Here is a 14,669-nt window from a genome sequence, read left to right as displayed (position 1 = left end):
TCTATTTTGTCTAATAAAAGTATGGCAACACCCACTTTCTTTTCTTTGCTATTAGCTTGGTGTGTCGTCTTCTGTCTCTTCACTCTGAGCTTGTGTTTGTCTTTAGAGCTGAGATGTTTTTCCTGGAGGTAGCATATTGTTGTGTCTTGTTTTTTAATCCATCCTGCCAATCGTTATCTTTAGACTGGAGAATTCAGCCCGTTTACATTGAGAGTGATAATTGATATATGAGGGCTTAATGCTGCCATTTTATCACTCGTTTTCCGGTTCTTCTGCATTTCCCTTGTTTCTTGTCCCATGTATTTCGGACTACCAGTTCAGTTTGTTAGTTCTCTATGATGGTTTTCTTAGTTTTCTCTTTACTATTTGTGTCTCTGTTCTGATTATTTTTTAGAGCTTACTATGAGGTTTGTATTAAAAATCTCTTAGATGAGATAGTCCATTTTCTGTCAGCCTCTTATTTCCTTAGACTAAGCCAATTCCATCCCTTACCTCTTCCCCTTCTAAGTTATTATTGTCACAACTTATTCCATCTTGTGTTGTGAGTTTGTGGTTAAAATGATGAGATGTTATTTATTTTTGATGTTTTCCTTCCCTTTCTCTTTAATGTTATAATTGTTTACTAACTTGTTCCTATTGAGAGCTGTGATTTTCTGATTTCTTCTACCTATTTATCTCCTTATTCAAGGCTTTGTAACCCCTTTCTTTTTTCTTCAGGTATGAGGGCCTTGAGCATTTCTTGTAGTGTGTGTCTTGTGGCGATGAACTCCTTTAGCTTTTGTTTATCTGGGAAAGTTTTTATTTTTCCATCGTATCTGAAGGATATTTTGCTAGATAGAGTATCCTTGGCTGAAAGTTTTTGTCTTTCAGAATTTTGAGTATATCCTTCCACTCTCTCCTAACCTATAAGGTTTCTGCTGAGAAATCCACTGAATGTCTGATAGGGATTTCTTTGTAAGTTATTTTCTTTTGCCTTGCTGCCCTTTCTGTTTTTTCTTTGTCATTGACTTTTTTCAGCTTTACTACTATATGCCTTGGAGAAGGTCTTTTTACATTGATATAATTCAGAGTTCTGTTAGCTTCTTTCACTTTTATTTCCAGTTCCTTTCCCAGGTTTGGGAAGTTCTCAGTTGTTATTTCTTTGAACAAGCTTTCTGCTCCATTCTCCTCTTCTCCCTCTGGAATACCTATAATCATTATGTTGCATTTGTTAATTGAGTCGGATATTTCTTGGAGAATTTCTTCGTTTCTTTTTAGTCTTCTTTCTCCCCCTCCAGCTGAAACATTTCTATATTTCTCTCCCCCAGACTGCTGATTCTCTTCTCCATAATATCAGCTCTGTTATTCTGGGAGTCCAGATTTTTCTTTATCTCATCCATTGTGTTTTTCATCTGCAGTGTTTCTGATTGGTTTTTCTTTATAATTTCAACCTTTTTAGTGAAGCATTCCTTCCTTTCATTAATTTTGTTCCTGATTTCACTGAACTGTCTATCTGTATTTTCTTGTAACTCACTGAGTTTTTTTATGGTAGCTATTTTGACTTCTCTGTCATTTACATTATAAATTTTTATTCCTTCAGGATTGATTTCTGGGTGCTTGTCATTTTCCTTCTCGTCTGGAGTATTAACATACTTCTTCATACTGTTTGATGGCGTGGATTTGTGCATCCATATAATGATGGTATCTGTTCACAGCTTCCACCTGCCACCACTGGGTGGGGGTCAAGAGCTGTGTATTTTGAGCCCACCGCAATCCCCAGCTCACATGCTCACATCCGCTTTTGTATCATGTGCGCAGGTGCTCTGGGTCACCAGGTGAGCTGGAGCACTGGGCGTGGAGGAGGGATGCTTTCTTTTGTGCATGATCCTTGGGACGTTCTTGGTCTGCCCTCTCTATCTGCTCTCCTGGGTTGCTGGCTTGATGAAGACACTCCTGCAATAGCTTAGCCACCTCTGTGTGGGGCTTTTCCATGTGCTGTGAGGGAACTTGGAGAGTGAAGGTTTTGCCTCGGAGGGCTGCCCCGTCCCGCTCTCCTCTCAGAGCCCCATGTGGTCCCGCACTCTGGTCACTGCCACTTGGGTAGGGAGAGGAGATGCCCTTACCTCCTTCCACTTCCTCTCATGGGGGGGTTTAGTACGTCCACCTTCAGAGGTACTGCTCTATGGGTCTCTCAGACATGTGAATGTCCTCTGTTGGTATATGAATGTTGTTTTCGTTGTATGTTATGGGGGAGAATCTAAGTGAAGTGCTCACTCTGCCATGATGCTGACGTTGTCCTATTGGGTCTTGTTTTTTAATCCAGCCAGCTACTCTGTGTCTTTTGATTGGAGAATTCAATCCATTAACATTTAGAGTCATTATTCAAATACTAGGGCTTAATACTGCCCTTTTATTTCTTGTTTTCCCCTTATCTGATATTTCCATTGTTTCTCTTCCCTCGTATTTTTGACTGCCATTTCAGTTGGGTGGTTTTCTGTGATGGTTTTCTCATTATTTATGAATTGTGGCCCTGCTCTGGTTTTTTGTTTAGTGATTACCATGAGATTTGTATAAGACGTCTCGTCAGTGAGATAATGCATTTTCTGATAGCCTCTTATCACCATTAGCCTGAGCAAGTTCCATCCCTTTTCTCTTCCCCTTCTGAGTTATTGTTGTCACAAATTATTCTGTTTTGTATTTTGAGGTTATGACTAAATTGAAATGTTTGTAGTTATTTTTGATATTTTCTTTCCCTTTATCTTTAATGTTATAAAGTGTTTGCTAACCTGTTATGATAGAGAGGTGCAATTTTCTGATTTGTTTGTCTGTTTATGTCCTTGCTTGAAGCTTTGTTAAACCTTTGCCTTTTTGCTTCAGGTATGAGTCCTTCCTTCATCATTTCTTGTAAGGGAAGTCTAGTCGTGATGAACTCCCTCAGCTTTTGTTTATCGGGGAAAGTTTTTATTTTTCCATCATATCTGAAGGATAGCTTCATTGGATAGAGTATTCTTGGCTGAAAGTTTTTGTCTTTCAGTATTTTGAATATATCATTCCATTCTCTCCTAGCCTCTAAGGTTTCTGCTGAGAAATCCTCTGAATATCTGATTGGGGTTCCTTTGTAGATTATTTTCTTTTGCCTTGCTGCACTTTATATTTTTTGTCATTGACTTTTGCCAATTTTACTATTATATGCCTGTGAGGTCTTTTTGCATTGATGTAATTAGGAGTTCTATTGGCCTCATGTACTTGTACATCCAGTTTCTGCCCCAGGTTTAGGAAGTTCTCACCTATCATTTCTTTGAACAAGCTCTCTGCTTCTTTCTCCCTTTCTTTTCATTCTGGAATACCTATAATTGTTATGTTGCATTTCCTAATTGAGTTGGATATTACTTGAAGAATTTGTTCATTTTTTTAAAACCTTAGTTCTGTCTCCTCCATGTGAAGCATTTTTATATTTCTATCCTCTAAATCACTAATTCTGTCCTCCATAATGTCAGCTCTATTTTTTAAGGATTCTAGATTATTTTTATCTCATTAATTGTGTTCTTTATCTCCAGAATCTCTGTCTGTTTTTTTTTTTTAGAGTTTTAATTTCTTTGCTGGAGTATTCCTTCTGCTCACTAATTTTATTCCTGCGCTCATTGAAGTCTCTTTCTGAAATTTGTTGTAACTCGTTGAGTTTATTTATGACAACTATTTTGAATTCTCTGTCATTTCGATTGTAAATTTCTGTCACTTCAGGATTGGTTTTTGGAGACTTGTCATTTTCCTTTTGCTCTGAAGTATTACTGTAATATTTCATGGTGTTTGATGCAATGGTCCTTTGCTGGCGCATTTGTAGTAGTATCAGGTCACAGATTCCACCTGACACCTCTGGGGGTGGGCTGGAGCTGTGTTTTCTGAATCTGCGGCGTCTGCTGGAAGTTGTGCCAGTAGATGTCATCTCCATTTGCCTGCTGGCTGCAGCTGCTTGGCGGGTCACACATGCACGTGCATGCACTCTGGTGTGGGACCGCTGCCTTGGCAGGGGACTAGCCGAGCTGCTGCACTAGGCAGGAGGGCAGGGGTCTTTTCTTTCTCCTGTGCGAGCTGGCTCTGCACTCATGGGTGGTTTGCTTGAGCTGCTGCGCTTGCTGGGTACTCCTTTGCAGCAGTTGATCTGCACTGCTCAGTGGAAAGCGTTCCTTTGGACAGGGCTGCTGTGGCACCATGGGTGCTCCCATGGCTGGGCTGCAACTCTGTAAAGCAAAACCGTTTGCACACAGGCCTGCCTGCCCCCCTGCCTCCTCTTACAGTTGTACACTGGGTGCTGTGTGAGGACCACTGATCTAGATCACTGCTGCCCAGGATGGGGAGGGATCTGCTCACCTCTTTCCACTGCTTTCTGGGGATACAGTTCCCCCACCTTCAGATGTATGGCTGCATGGATCTCTCAGATGTCCTATTGTGCTTTGTAGGGATTCCTCTTTTGGTCAGTGAATGTCCATTTAGTTTTAACTTAGTGGGGAGAGAGTAAGGGAACAACTCGCTCTGCCATGATACTGGTGTCATGTCCCCTTTAAGTGTGTTTTTAAATTTCTATGTATTTATGACTTTTCCATTTTTCTGTTATTGATTTCTAGTTTTTTTCCACTGTGGTCAGAAAATATATTTAGTGTGATTTTCATCTTTTTAAATTTGTTAAGGCTTCTTTTGTGATCTAATGTATGATCTATCCTGGAGAATCTTCCCTGTGCATTTCAGAAAAATGTTTATTCTTCTGCTTTTGGGTGATAAATTCTGCACATGTCTGTTTGGTCCATTTAGTCTATAGTGTTGTTCTGTTCTGCTGTTCCCTTGTTGATTTTCTGTCTGGGTTATCTATCCATTAGATAGAATGATGTTTTGAAGAGTGCTACTATTGTTGAGTTTCTGTCTATTTTCAGTTCATCAATTTTTCGTTCTGTATTTGGGGGCCTTGATGTTATGTGCACATATATTTATATATATATTTATAAGTGTTATATCTGGTCAGTTGACTCCTTTATTATATTATACAATATCCTTCTTTGTCTCTTGTGACAGTTTTTTATTTCTGATCTCTTTTGTCTTGTGTATGTATGGTCACCCCCTGCTATCTTTTGGTTACTGTTTGAATGGAATATCTTTTTCTATCCTTTTACTTTCAGGTTGTGTGTCTTTAGATCTTAAGTGTGTTTATTGTTTACAGCATATAACAGTATCCTATTTTTTTATCCATTAAGCTGGTGTATGTCTTTCCATGGAGAACTTAATCCATTTGGATTTTAAGCATTTACTGTAGGGAGGGATGTATTATTGACATTTTGTTAATTATTTTCTATTTGTCTTGGACCTGTTTTGTCTCTTTTCCTTTTTTGTTTATATTCTGTGTGTTGTTTTGTTTTGTTTTTTGTAGTGAAAATCTTTAATTCTTTTCTCATTTCTTTTTTATACATCTTCCCTAGGTATTTTCTCTGGGGTTACTGTGGGGATTACATAAACTATCCAAAAGTTACAACTGTTTTAAACTGCTAACAACTTAACTTTAATCACATATAAGAACTCTACTCTTTACATCTTCCCCCTACTTTATATTATTCATATCATACATCATGTCTTTTTATATTATGTATTCTTTAACGTAGATTTACAGTTATTTTCAATGCTTAAGTTCTATACCAGAATTAAACAGCATTTATGCACCAACTTTATAGTAATGCAGGATTCTGTATTTGAGTATTTATCTTTACCAGAGAATTTCATATTTTTGTATGCTTTCAATTTGTTATCTCATTTCCAATTGAAGGACTCTTTTAGCATTTCATCTATGGTGGATCTAATGGTGATGAACTCCCTCAGCTTTTTATTTATCTATGAACATCTTAATTTTGCCTTCCTTTTTGAATGAAAGTTTTGCTGGTTCCCTCCCTACCTCCCCACATTTTGAATATCTCATCCCACTCCCTTGTTGCCTGCTAGATTTCTGTTAAGAAAATTACTGATAATCTTAGGGGAGCTACTTTGAATGTGATGGGTCACTTTTCTCTTGATACTTTCAAAATTCTTTGCCTGTGACTTTTGATAGCTTGAGTATGTTTCTCATTCTAGCTTGCTTTGAGTTATCCCAATTGGAGGTTTTTGGGCTTCTTAAATTTATATGTCAATTTTCTTCCTCAAATTTGGGAAGTTTTTGGCTATTATTTAAGTAGACTTTCAGCCCGTTTTCTCCTCTCATTCTGGGACTCCCATATTCATGTATTGGTCCACTCAGTGGTGTCTGATAAATCCATTAGGCTCTCTTCACTTATTTTCATTCTTTTTTTTTCCCCCGTAACTCGATAATTTCAAATGACTTGTCTTCAGTTTCACTGATTCTTTATTATGCTTGATACAGTATGATGTTGATCCCCTTTAGTGAATTTTTCAATTCAGTTATTGTATTCTTCAGCTCCAGAATTTTGTTGGTTCTATTTTAAAGTTTCTCTTGTTAATATTCTCATTTTCTTCATACATCATTTTCCTAATTTCATTTAGTTTTCTGCGTTCTCTTTTATCTCATTGAGCATCATAATGTTGGTTATTTTGAATTCTTTGTTGGGAAATTCATAGATCTTTGTTTCTTTAGGTTCCATTTCTGGAGCTTTATTTCTTTATTGGGTTCCATTTCTGTTTTTTTGTAAGTCTAGTTCTCTTTTGTTGAAATTTGGGCATTTGAAAAAATAGCCACCTCTCCCTGTCTCTTCTGATTATCTTTGTACAGAGGAAGACCTTCCTTAGTCAGCCCAGGTAGATACTCTGGAGACCTTTCAAACCTTTTTTAGGGATGCATCTTCTGTGAGCTTGTGCATGTAATCTCCCATCTGAAGAGGTTTGTCTGTTTCTACTCAGGAGCTCCCCCATGGTATCTGTCTGTCATATTACAGTCTTGATTTTGCAAGCTGTGGTTTTGGGGGTCTCCCTGCTGTCTGTCTATGTTGCTGTAATTTTTCTGGTGCTGTACCAAGCCGATAGGCTCACCTTCATTCTCATCAAGCCCAAAGACATTCAACATGTGCTGCTTCTTCCAAGTCAGATGAGACAGAAACCAGTGCCTTGGGTAGTCCCCCGGAAAGCCAGAATGTTGCACACAAGTCCCACTCTTCTCTTTCCTTCCTGAAGGAGAAGCCACAAGTGGGGAATTTTCTCTTGATTGTGGTGTACTGTTCTGGGAAGGGGATGGGGTTTGGCAGGTAAGTGCAACAGACTTTCTTGCTCACTACAGTGCACTGCTTCTTGGCTTTGTTCTCACTTGGAGTGCTATAACCTCTTAGTTGGTTTCTGGAATTCTTACAAAGGAAATTTGCTCTGTGTATTGTTAAGTCATTGTCTCCATGAAGGAGGGGATGTGGGGCTTCCTATTCTGCTATCTTGCTGATGTTACAACATACTGTAGTGTTTAAGGTCCTCTACCTTATGACTCAACTCCAGGTTCTAAGCCAGTTGTATTTATTTATTTATTATGCTTTTACTCCTCTTTTTGTTTTTCTCCCTGAAAGATTCTTTACCTTAATCTTAACTATTTTGAATGTACTAATTACTCAAAACCTATTTGAAGATGCATTCTTTTCCCCAAAAACGTTTTTTTAAACTTTTCCTATTGACACTACACTGTTATTTTAATTTGTTTTTCTATTTGTTTCAAATGTCTTTGTGTCCACAGTCAGATTTTAAGCAGCTTCAGAACAGTTTTTCTTAATTCTATCTTTTTTCTCCTCTACACACATAACTAATACAATGCTATACTTGTTGGTTAAAATTGTCCTTTTGTCCCGTAAAAATAAGCAAGATGTATTTGTTGTTGAGAAGAGAAGAGTGATTAGTGGCATCTGCTTGATGTGATCCTAAGCAACTTATCACCTTTGGTTTAACATGTAGTATTATTACACTTAATTAAATCTGGAGTGGAGTTATTTATTTTTCTCAATTAGTGAAATGAATTGAGATGGTGTCATTAATGAAAGGCCTAAGTTATGGTAATTAACATGTAGATATTATAATTCCATTTCTATATTCCCTGTTTTTTGGGGGGAAAAGGCTGAAGTTAGTTGATGTTTAAGTTTAGAATTGAGACATCTTTTTATGAAATTAAAAGTCACGTAGTGGCAAGTAGTTAGTTTTTAAACAAAAATCATTAAAATAATTTTGAGGATTTTGGTTTGAGACCTAAGACACCACTTTATCAGTAATCAACTACTTCTCGGGAAGAAGAAATATGTTCCCTGTTTGTTGAGTTTCTCATGGTAATCTGGTGCCTGCTATGCCTGATATATAGTAGGCATTCACTAGATATTTATTGACTGAGTTTGTCTAGTTATTCTTTAGATTCATATTGTTAATGTTTATTGAACCCTTAAAACATGTAAGGCATTTTCACATTCTTTATTTTACTCATCTCAAAAAGGTATAAGAATTATTATATTCATCTTTTGTATGGTAAGCAGTTGTTTCAGTAGAATAAGTGATTTGCTTAAAGCGTAACTCACAAGTGGCAATGCCAAGATTCAAATTCTTGTCTCAAGTAGTAATATTTTGCATAATATTATAGAAGTAACAGATTGTTTATTGACAGAGGATTAAAAGTTTTATCTTCAAAGATTCATGTATATTAGGTTTTATTTTACCTTGTATTTTTCTCCCCCAGAATCCACCAAACCCACCTGTATCACCAGGAAAGTCTGTAGTTGATGTCAACAGCAATAACAGTGTGCCCTACAGGTGAGAATTGTGAACAGTCTGTGTGTCGTTTTTTTTTTTTTTTCTTTATTTCTTTTTGATCTTCCCCTCTTTTTCTGCCATCTCTGTTTTGTTTTTTTGTTTTTCTAAATTCAATTTACTTAAACTTAAAAATAAAAAGCAAAAACAGTTCACTCATTTCTCCCATCTCCCACCTCCCACCTCTGGCAACTACCAGTCTGATCTCTGTATCTATGAGCTTGGCCTATTTATTTATTTTTAGATTCCTCGTTTAAGAGAGATCATATGGTATTTGTCTTTCTCTGTCTGACTAATTTAACTTGGCATAATGCCCTTGAGGTCCATCTATGTTGTTGCCAGTGGCAAGATTTTATTCTTTTTTATGGCTGAATAATAAATGTTCCTTTATATTTTTATATATATATACACACACACACACACCACAGTTTCTTTATCCACTCATCCATCGATGGACAATTAGGTTACTTTCATACCTTTACTATTGTAAACAATGCTCCAGTAAACATGGGATTGCATATGTCTTTTCAAATTAGTATTTTTTTTTCTTTGGATAAACACCCAGAAGTGGAATTGCTAATCATATCATGATTTTATCTTTAATTTTTTGAGGAATCTCCATACTGTTTTCCATAGTGGTTGCACCAATTTACACTCTCCACCAACAGTGCACAAGGGCTTTAAATAACAAGTATGTCAAGTTTTTAAATAACAGAACAAGGTTTTGACTTTCTTTATTTTGCATAAAAATCTTGGAACGTAGTCCTATGTATTTATGTAGAGATATATGTTTGATATACTAGACTAAGTATATTTCCTTGTTTTTGCTTTGTTATAATTCTTCATCTGTGGATATTGGTTTTGCTAATTATTATAAGGCTTTCTTTGGTCATTGCAGATTTCTTTAACCACTTGTACTAGATAGTATACTCACAAGTAATTGACAAATGCTTTGGTCAGGGGTGATAAAAACTAATGTCTGCAGATAGTAGGACCTACATTTGGTTTGCAGGTAAAAGTATTGAAGACATTAGAATATAAGAAGAAAACTCTTCCCTAATTCAGTCTGTGTGCCAGCTTTGCCTCAGTACATTCACTGAAGTTTAGCACTATAATTCCCAAGTCTAACCTGTCTTATTCCTATGAACCACTGCTTTCTTTATACATAAATTGATGTCCCCTAGAATGGCATATCCGTTGACTATTTGTCTGTATAAATTTTATAGAAATGTAACCACAGTGAGACAGATGCTGGAGTCCAAAAGAAATGTAAGCGAGAGTGCACCGCCATCCTTTCAAACCCCTGTGAATACAGGTAATACTCTTTAACACTGAAATACATTTTCTTAGGAATTGAAGGCTTTGGTTCTCTTTTCTTACATTCTTTTGAGGTTGAAATTGACTAAGAAACTGAGCATATTGGTCTAAAATTGAGCGCTAAGTACAAACTTTTATTAAAAACTCAGGATTACAGATATGCATAAAAGTATAGAAATTCTTGGGGGCCGGCCTGGTGGCACAAGTGGTTAAGTACACTTGCTCCGCTGCGGCGGCCTGGGGTCACTGGTTCGGATCCCAGGCGCGCACCGACGCACCACTTGTCAAGCCATGCTGTGACAGCGTCCCATATAAAGTAGAGGAAGATGGGCATGGATGTTAGCCCAAGGCCAGTCTTCCTCAGCAAAAAAAAAGAGGATTGGCAGATGATAGCTCAGGGTGGATCTTCCTCACAAAAAAAAAGTATAGAAATTCAAATCTCTACTATTGTGGTTCCTAAACTTTCTGATCTCAATATCCCTATATAAACTTAAAAATGATTAAGAACCCTCAAAAGCTTTTGTTTACGTGGGTTATATTAATTGATACTAGTAAAAATTAAAGTAGTACAAGTTAAAACAACGTTTTTAAATATTTATTTATTCATTTAAGAATAATATTTAAAAAACTCATATAATACAAATAACATGTTTTAATGAAAAACAACTCTTTTCCAAGCTTAATAAAAATTAATGAAAAGAGTGTTATTGTCTTACATAAATATCTTACATTGCAGTCTCTTGCAATTTGTTGTTTTGGTATATGCAATTTGAAGTATATGAAGAAAACTCAGCCTCATACAAATATGTAGCTGGAAAAGGGTTAGCACTGTTAGAGAATTGTGGATATTTTTCTTCAACACAATCAACTTGCAGTTTATTAAAGGTTTGTTGCAAAGTGGAATTTGAGAACCATACCAATGAACTTTTCTAATTTTTTAATTAAATACATTCATCTGTCTTGTACTTGGATGTATCTTTTACTAATATCATTCATAGATCATTTGGAAAATATTCACTGACTTATCTAAATCTTCCAAATGTTGACACATCTCATCAATTTTTCTAAAGAATCACATTCATTTGTTTGACTATCGATTCTTCTCAGAAAAGTCTTTAAAGATTTGGGAAACTGTCATGCTCTCAGTGGCAGATGTAAGTTTTTTCCAAAGTTCTAATTTTTGTTTTTAAAACTTGAATTTTTTCATTGTCAGTAAGTACTGTTGGTTGTTTTTTTTTTTTGAAGTGACTGCTTTATTTGGTTTGTTTTTAAGAAAAGATTCGCTAAATACCCAAGTGTGAACCCCCAACCACAGTGTGTCTGTTAAGTCATTCTTTCAAGTAAAAATGGTCTTGTATAAAAAAGGCTCTTTGGGCCGGCCCCGTGGCTTAGTGGTTAAGTGCGCGCGCGCTCTGCTGCTGGCGGCCCGGGTTTGGATCCCGGGCGCGCACCGTGGCACTGCTTCTCTGGCCATGCTGAGGCCACGTCCCACATACAGCAACTAGAAGGATGTGCAGCTATGACATACAGCTATCTACTGGGGCTTTGGGGGGAAAAAGAATAAATAAATAAAATCTTTAAAAAAAAAAGGCTCTTAGCTCAGCTTACAACTTAAACAATTGTACAAGGCCTTTTTCTTGAGCCAGCCATTCTACTTTGGCTTGCAGCAGTAATGCTCTGTGAAAGTGTGCTTCCTTTGTCTTCACATAGAATATTAAGAAGACCTATACTCAAGGGTTGAGATTTAGTGAATTAATAGTTTTTACTACTTCATCATGAACATGCTTACGTGAAACTGATTTTGTTTGTTTTTCACTATGAACATGTGGTGGTAAAGAGGGCAGTGATAGTTTGGTACCACTGCCTTGATTTTTGTACTGAAGCGTCAGATGTTTTACTCACCATTGCTTTTTCTCTATCCCTACAAATATCTACATGGTCAAAAAGTCAAATAATCTCTTATTTTTGTTAATAAAATAGTTCTGACATTGCAGACTCCCTGAAAGGATCTCAGTAACCTCCCCATATCTCCCTAGACCACACTTTGAGAATTGCTGCTCTAGCGTGCCTTTGATTTTTGGAAAGACTACAAATCAGTGAGAAAGAAACTTGGTCATCGATTTCAAACCTGTTCAAATGAGAATAGAAACAAATCGTTGTCCCAAAATTACTGTAAAACTCCAGTGACCAGCAGTTTTATTTTCTCTGATCTTTGGTCTGCTTCCTTATTTCTTAATTTGTCTCCCATCTTCATTCTGCTATTTTCCACATTTTATAATGTCAGTAGCATGTCAGAAGAGCCAGCCTCTCCTCACTGGTTCCTGTCCCAGGCAATTCAATAAGACTTGATCCAGATTCAGGTTTCACATGGTCCAAATGATAAAATACCATGACACAGCATACGTGTTATTCACTAATAGTGATGACTACTAGATTTTCTATTTGAGTTTATCTATTGCCAGTATCCTAAAGGATTTATCAAGTTTTTAGTGTAGTTTCAAAAATATCTATAAAGTTTTACCAAGTTTTCAGTGTTTTTTAATTGTTTTTCCAGTTAGTTACTCTGAAGTGATTATAGTAATTTTCAGAGACTGTTTTGATACTGAGATAGCAGTTCTCCATATTAATCATAAAATGTGATATTTTCATAATGTACCAAAAATAGATATAAAAATGTTTCTATAGATTTAATTCTAAGAATTTCCAGAATTTAAATCTGGAAGAAATTTCATTATGAAAGATGGTACTGTATCTACTGTAATGCATTAAATTTGTATCGTGTTATATTATCCTGCTGATAAGTGAACATAGACGTTTAAACTGAGACTTCTTCTTTCTTTCTATAGTATCTTCAACCAATCTTGTCACTCCTCCAGCAGTTGTCAGTAGTCAACCTAAACTGCAGACTCCAGTGACTTCCAGTTCTCTGACAGCAACGTCAGTTCTTCCTGCACCCAACACAGCTACAGTAGTTGCTACTACTCAGGTGCCTAGTGGAAATCCCCAACCTACAATTTCTTTACAGCCTTTACCAGTGATTTTGCATGTACCTGTTGCGGTATCCTCCCAGCCTCAGCTCCTACAGAGCCATCCAGGGACTTTAGTGACCAATCAACCATCTGGCAACGTTGAATTCATTTCTGTACAAAGCCCACCTACAGTGAGTGGTCTTACCAAAAATCCAGTCTCCTTGCCATCTTTGCCAAACCCTACTAAACCAAACAACGTTCCTTCTGTGCCCAGTCCTAGTATTCAAAGGAACTCTCCTGCCAGTGCTGCACCGTTAGGAACAACACTTGCTGTACAGGCTGTTCCAACAGCACACTCTATTGTACAAGCCACAAGGACTTCTTTACCCACAGTAGGCCCATCGGGACTCTATAGTCCATCAAATAATCGAGGTCCTATACAGATGAAAATTCCAATTTCTGCTTTTAATACTTCATCTTCGGCAGAACAGAGCAGCCCTACTACCCCAAGAATTGGTAAGTCACTATGTAGGTTTAATAATGAAAATGCAAACATGTTAATGGCCTATAGATAATTGAACTTTTGTGTGTATGTGTGTGGAAGTGGCTAGCGTTACTGAAAGAACTAAATAGAATATCCTGGAGATTATTTTTAGTAAGTTTTTGGTTGCCTAAGAAATGATGTTATTAAAATGGGATTTGAAAGAGTTTATTTGAGTGAGAAGTTGGCATTTATAATTTATCTTTTAGTAATTTTCCTAATCTGGGTGAATTTTTCATTTAGGCTTTGTAGCAAGCATTATGAGTTACTTTTATAATACATTTGTCAGGAATATCTGAATAGAGCAAATTTATTTTAAAGTATCTAGTTGACATAACATATGTTTATAAGTGGAAAATAAAAACCGATATCTTCCCTAACCATTTGGAAAAATCCTTTGTACGTTCATCACTCACATTTTCCATATTTGAACAGTTTTAGTCCCTCTTTAATTTACTACAAAGTGTTTGATTACTTCTTGTTTTCTCATTTGTATATTTTCCCTTCTGTTTGTATGTATCTATATACTTCGAATTATTCCAAAAAGGGGAACTTGATTGTACTTGTGTTTAAAATCTGTAAAACTCTGTATCTTCCTGGTTCTTAGAAAGTGTACATTTTGCATGCATTCTTGAACGTGCTATTCTTCATTTCTGACTTCACATTTATCGCCATAACTTTTGAAAAGACAGGCAAGAAAGGGTAGACATCAAGTGTATAGTGAAATTGCTGCAGTATCTGTTTTATTGATATAGTAAGTGACCATGAAATATAAGAAACAGATTCTAAAGTACAAAGTTACTTTCATACGTGAGATATACAAGCCTTGTTTTTTTTTTTTAATTTCTCATGCAGCCATTAGTAGTGTACTTGCCCTGTGAGTGTATTTTCTTATATAAAGTGGTGATGATATTTCACAGAATTGTTGAGAGAGTAAATGAGTGGCAGATCAGTATTAATATTGGACTGAAGCTGAGTCTCACCCTCATACAATTAACATCTGGGATATAAGAGTAAATCTGAAATTTTATATAAAAATGCAATTACTATTAATATTAGTATTTAAAATTTAAATGTTTGCACAATACAATAGCAGTATTTTTTAGCATTAT

At 36.3% G+C, this 14,669-nt stretch overlaps 1 protein-coding gene across 4 annotated transcripts in view; it reads left to right on the top strand.

Annotated features, from left to right (window-relative positions):
- Positions 1-14,669, top strand: part of ATF7IP (activating transcription factor 7 interacting protein) — a 122,670-nt gene that overhangs the window by 82,819 nt on the left and 25,182 nt on the right. For all 4 annotated transcript variants that reach the window (XM_014791339.2, XM_087442713.1, XM_087442715.1 and 1 more), the window contains 3 exons: positions 8,660-8,733; positions 9,957-10,045; positions 12,894-13,532. In XM_014791339.2, the coding sequence (XP_014646825.1) occupies positions 8,660-8,733; positions 9,957-10,045; positions 12,894-13,532 (802 nt within the window). The remainder of the gene's footprint in view (positions 1-8,659; positions 8,734-9,956; positions 10,046-12,893; positions 13,533-14,669) is intronic.

Source organism: Ceratotherium simum, chromosome 17 (assembly GCF_057802395.1).
Source record: "Ceratotherium simum simum isolate JZ-2026a chromosome 17, ASM5780239v1, whole genome shotgun sequence".
Taxonomy (NCBI): Eukaryota; Metazoa; Chordata; class Mammalia; order Perissodactyla; family Rhinocerotidae; genus Ceratotherium; species Ceratotherium simum.
The sequence above is the reverse complement of the archived record's forward strand: the minus strand, read 5'-3'. Positions and strand labels throughout refer to the sequence as shown.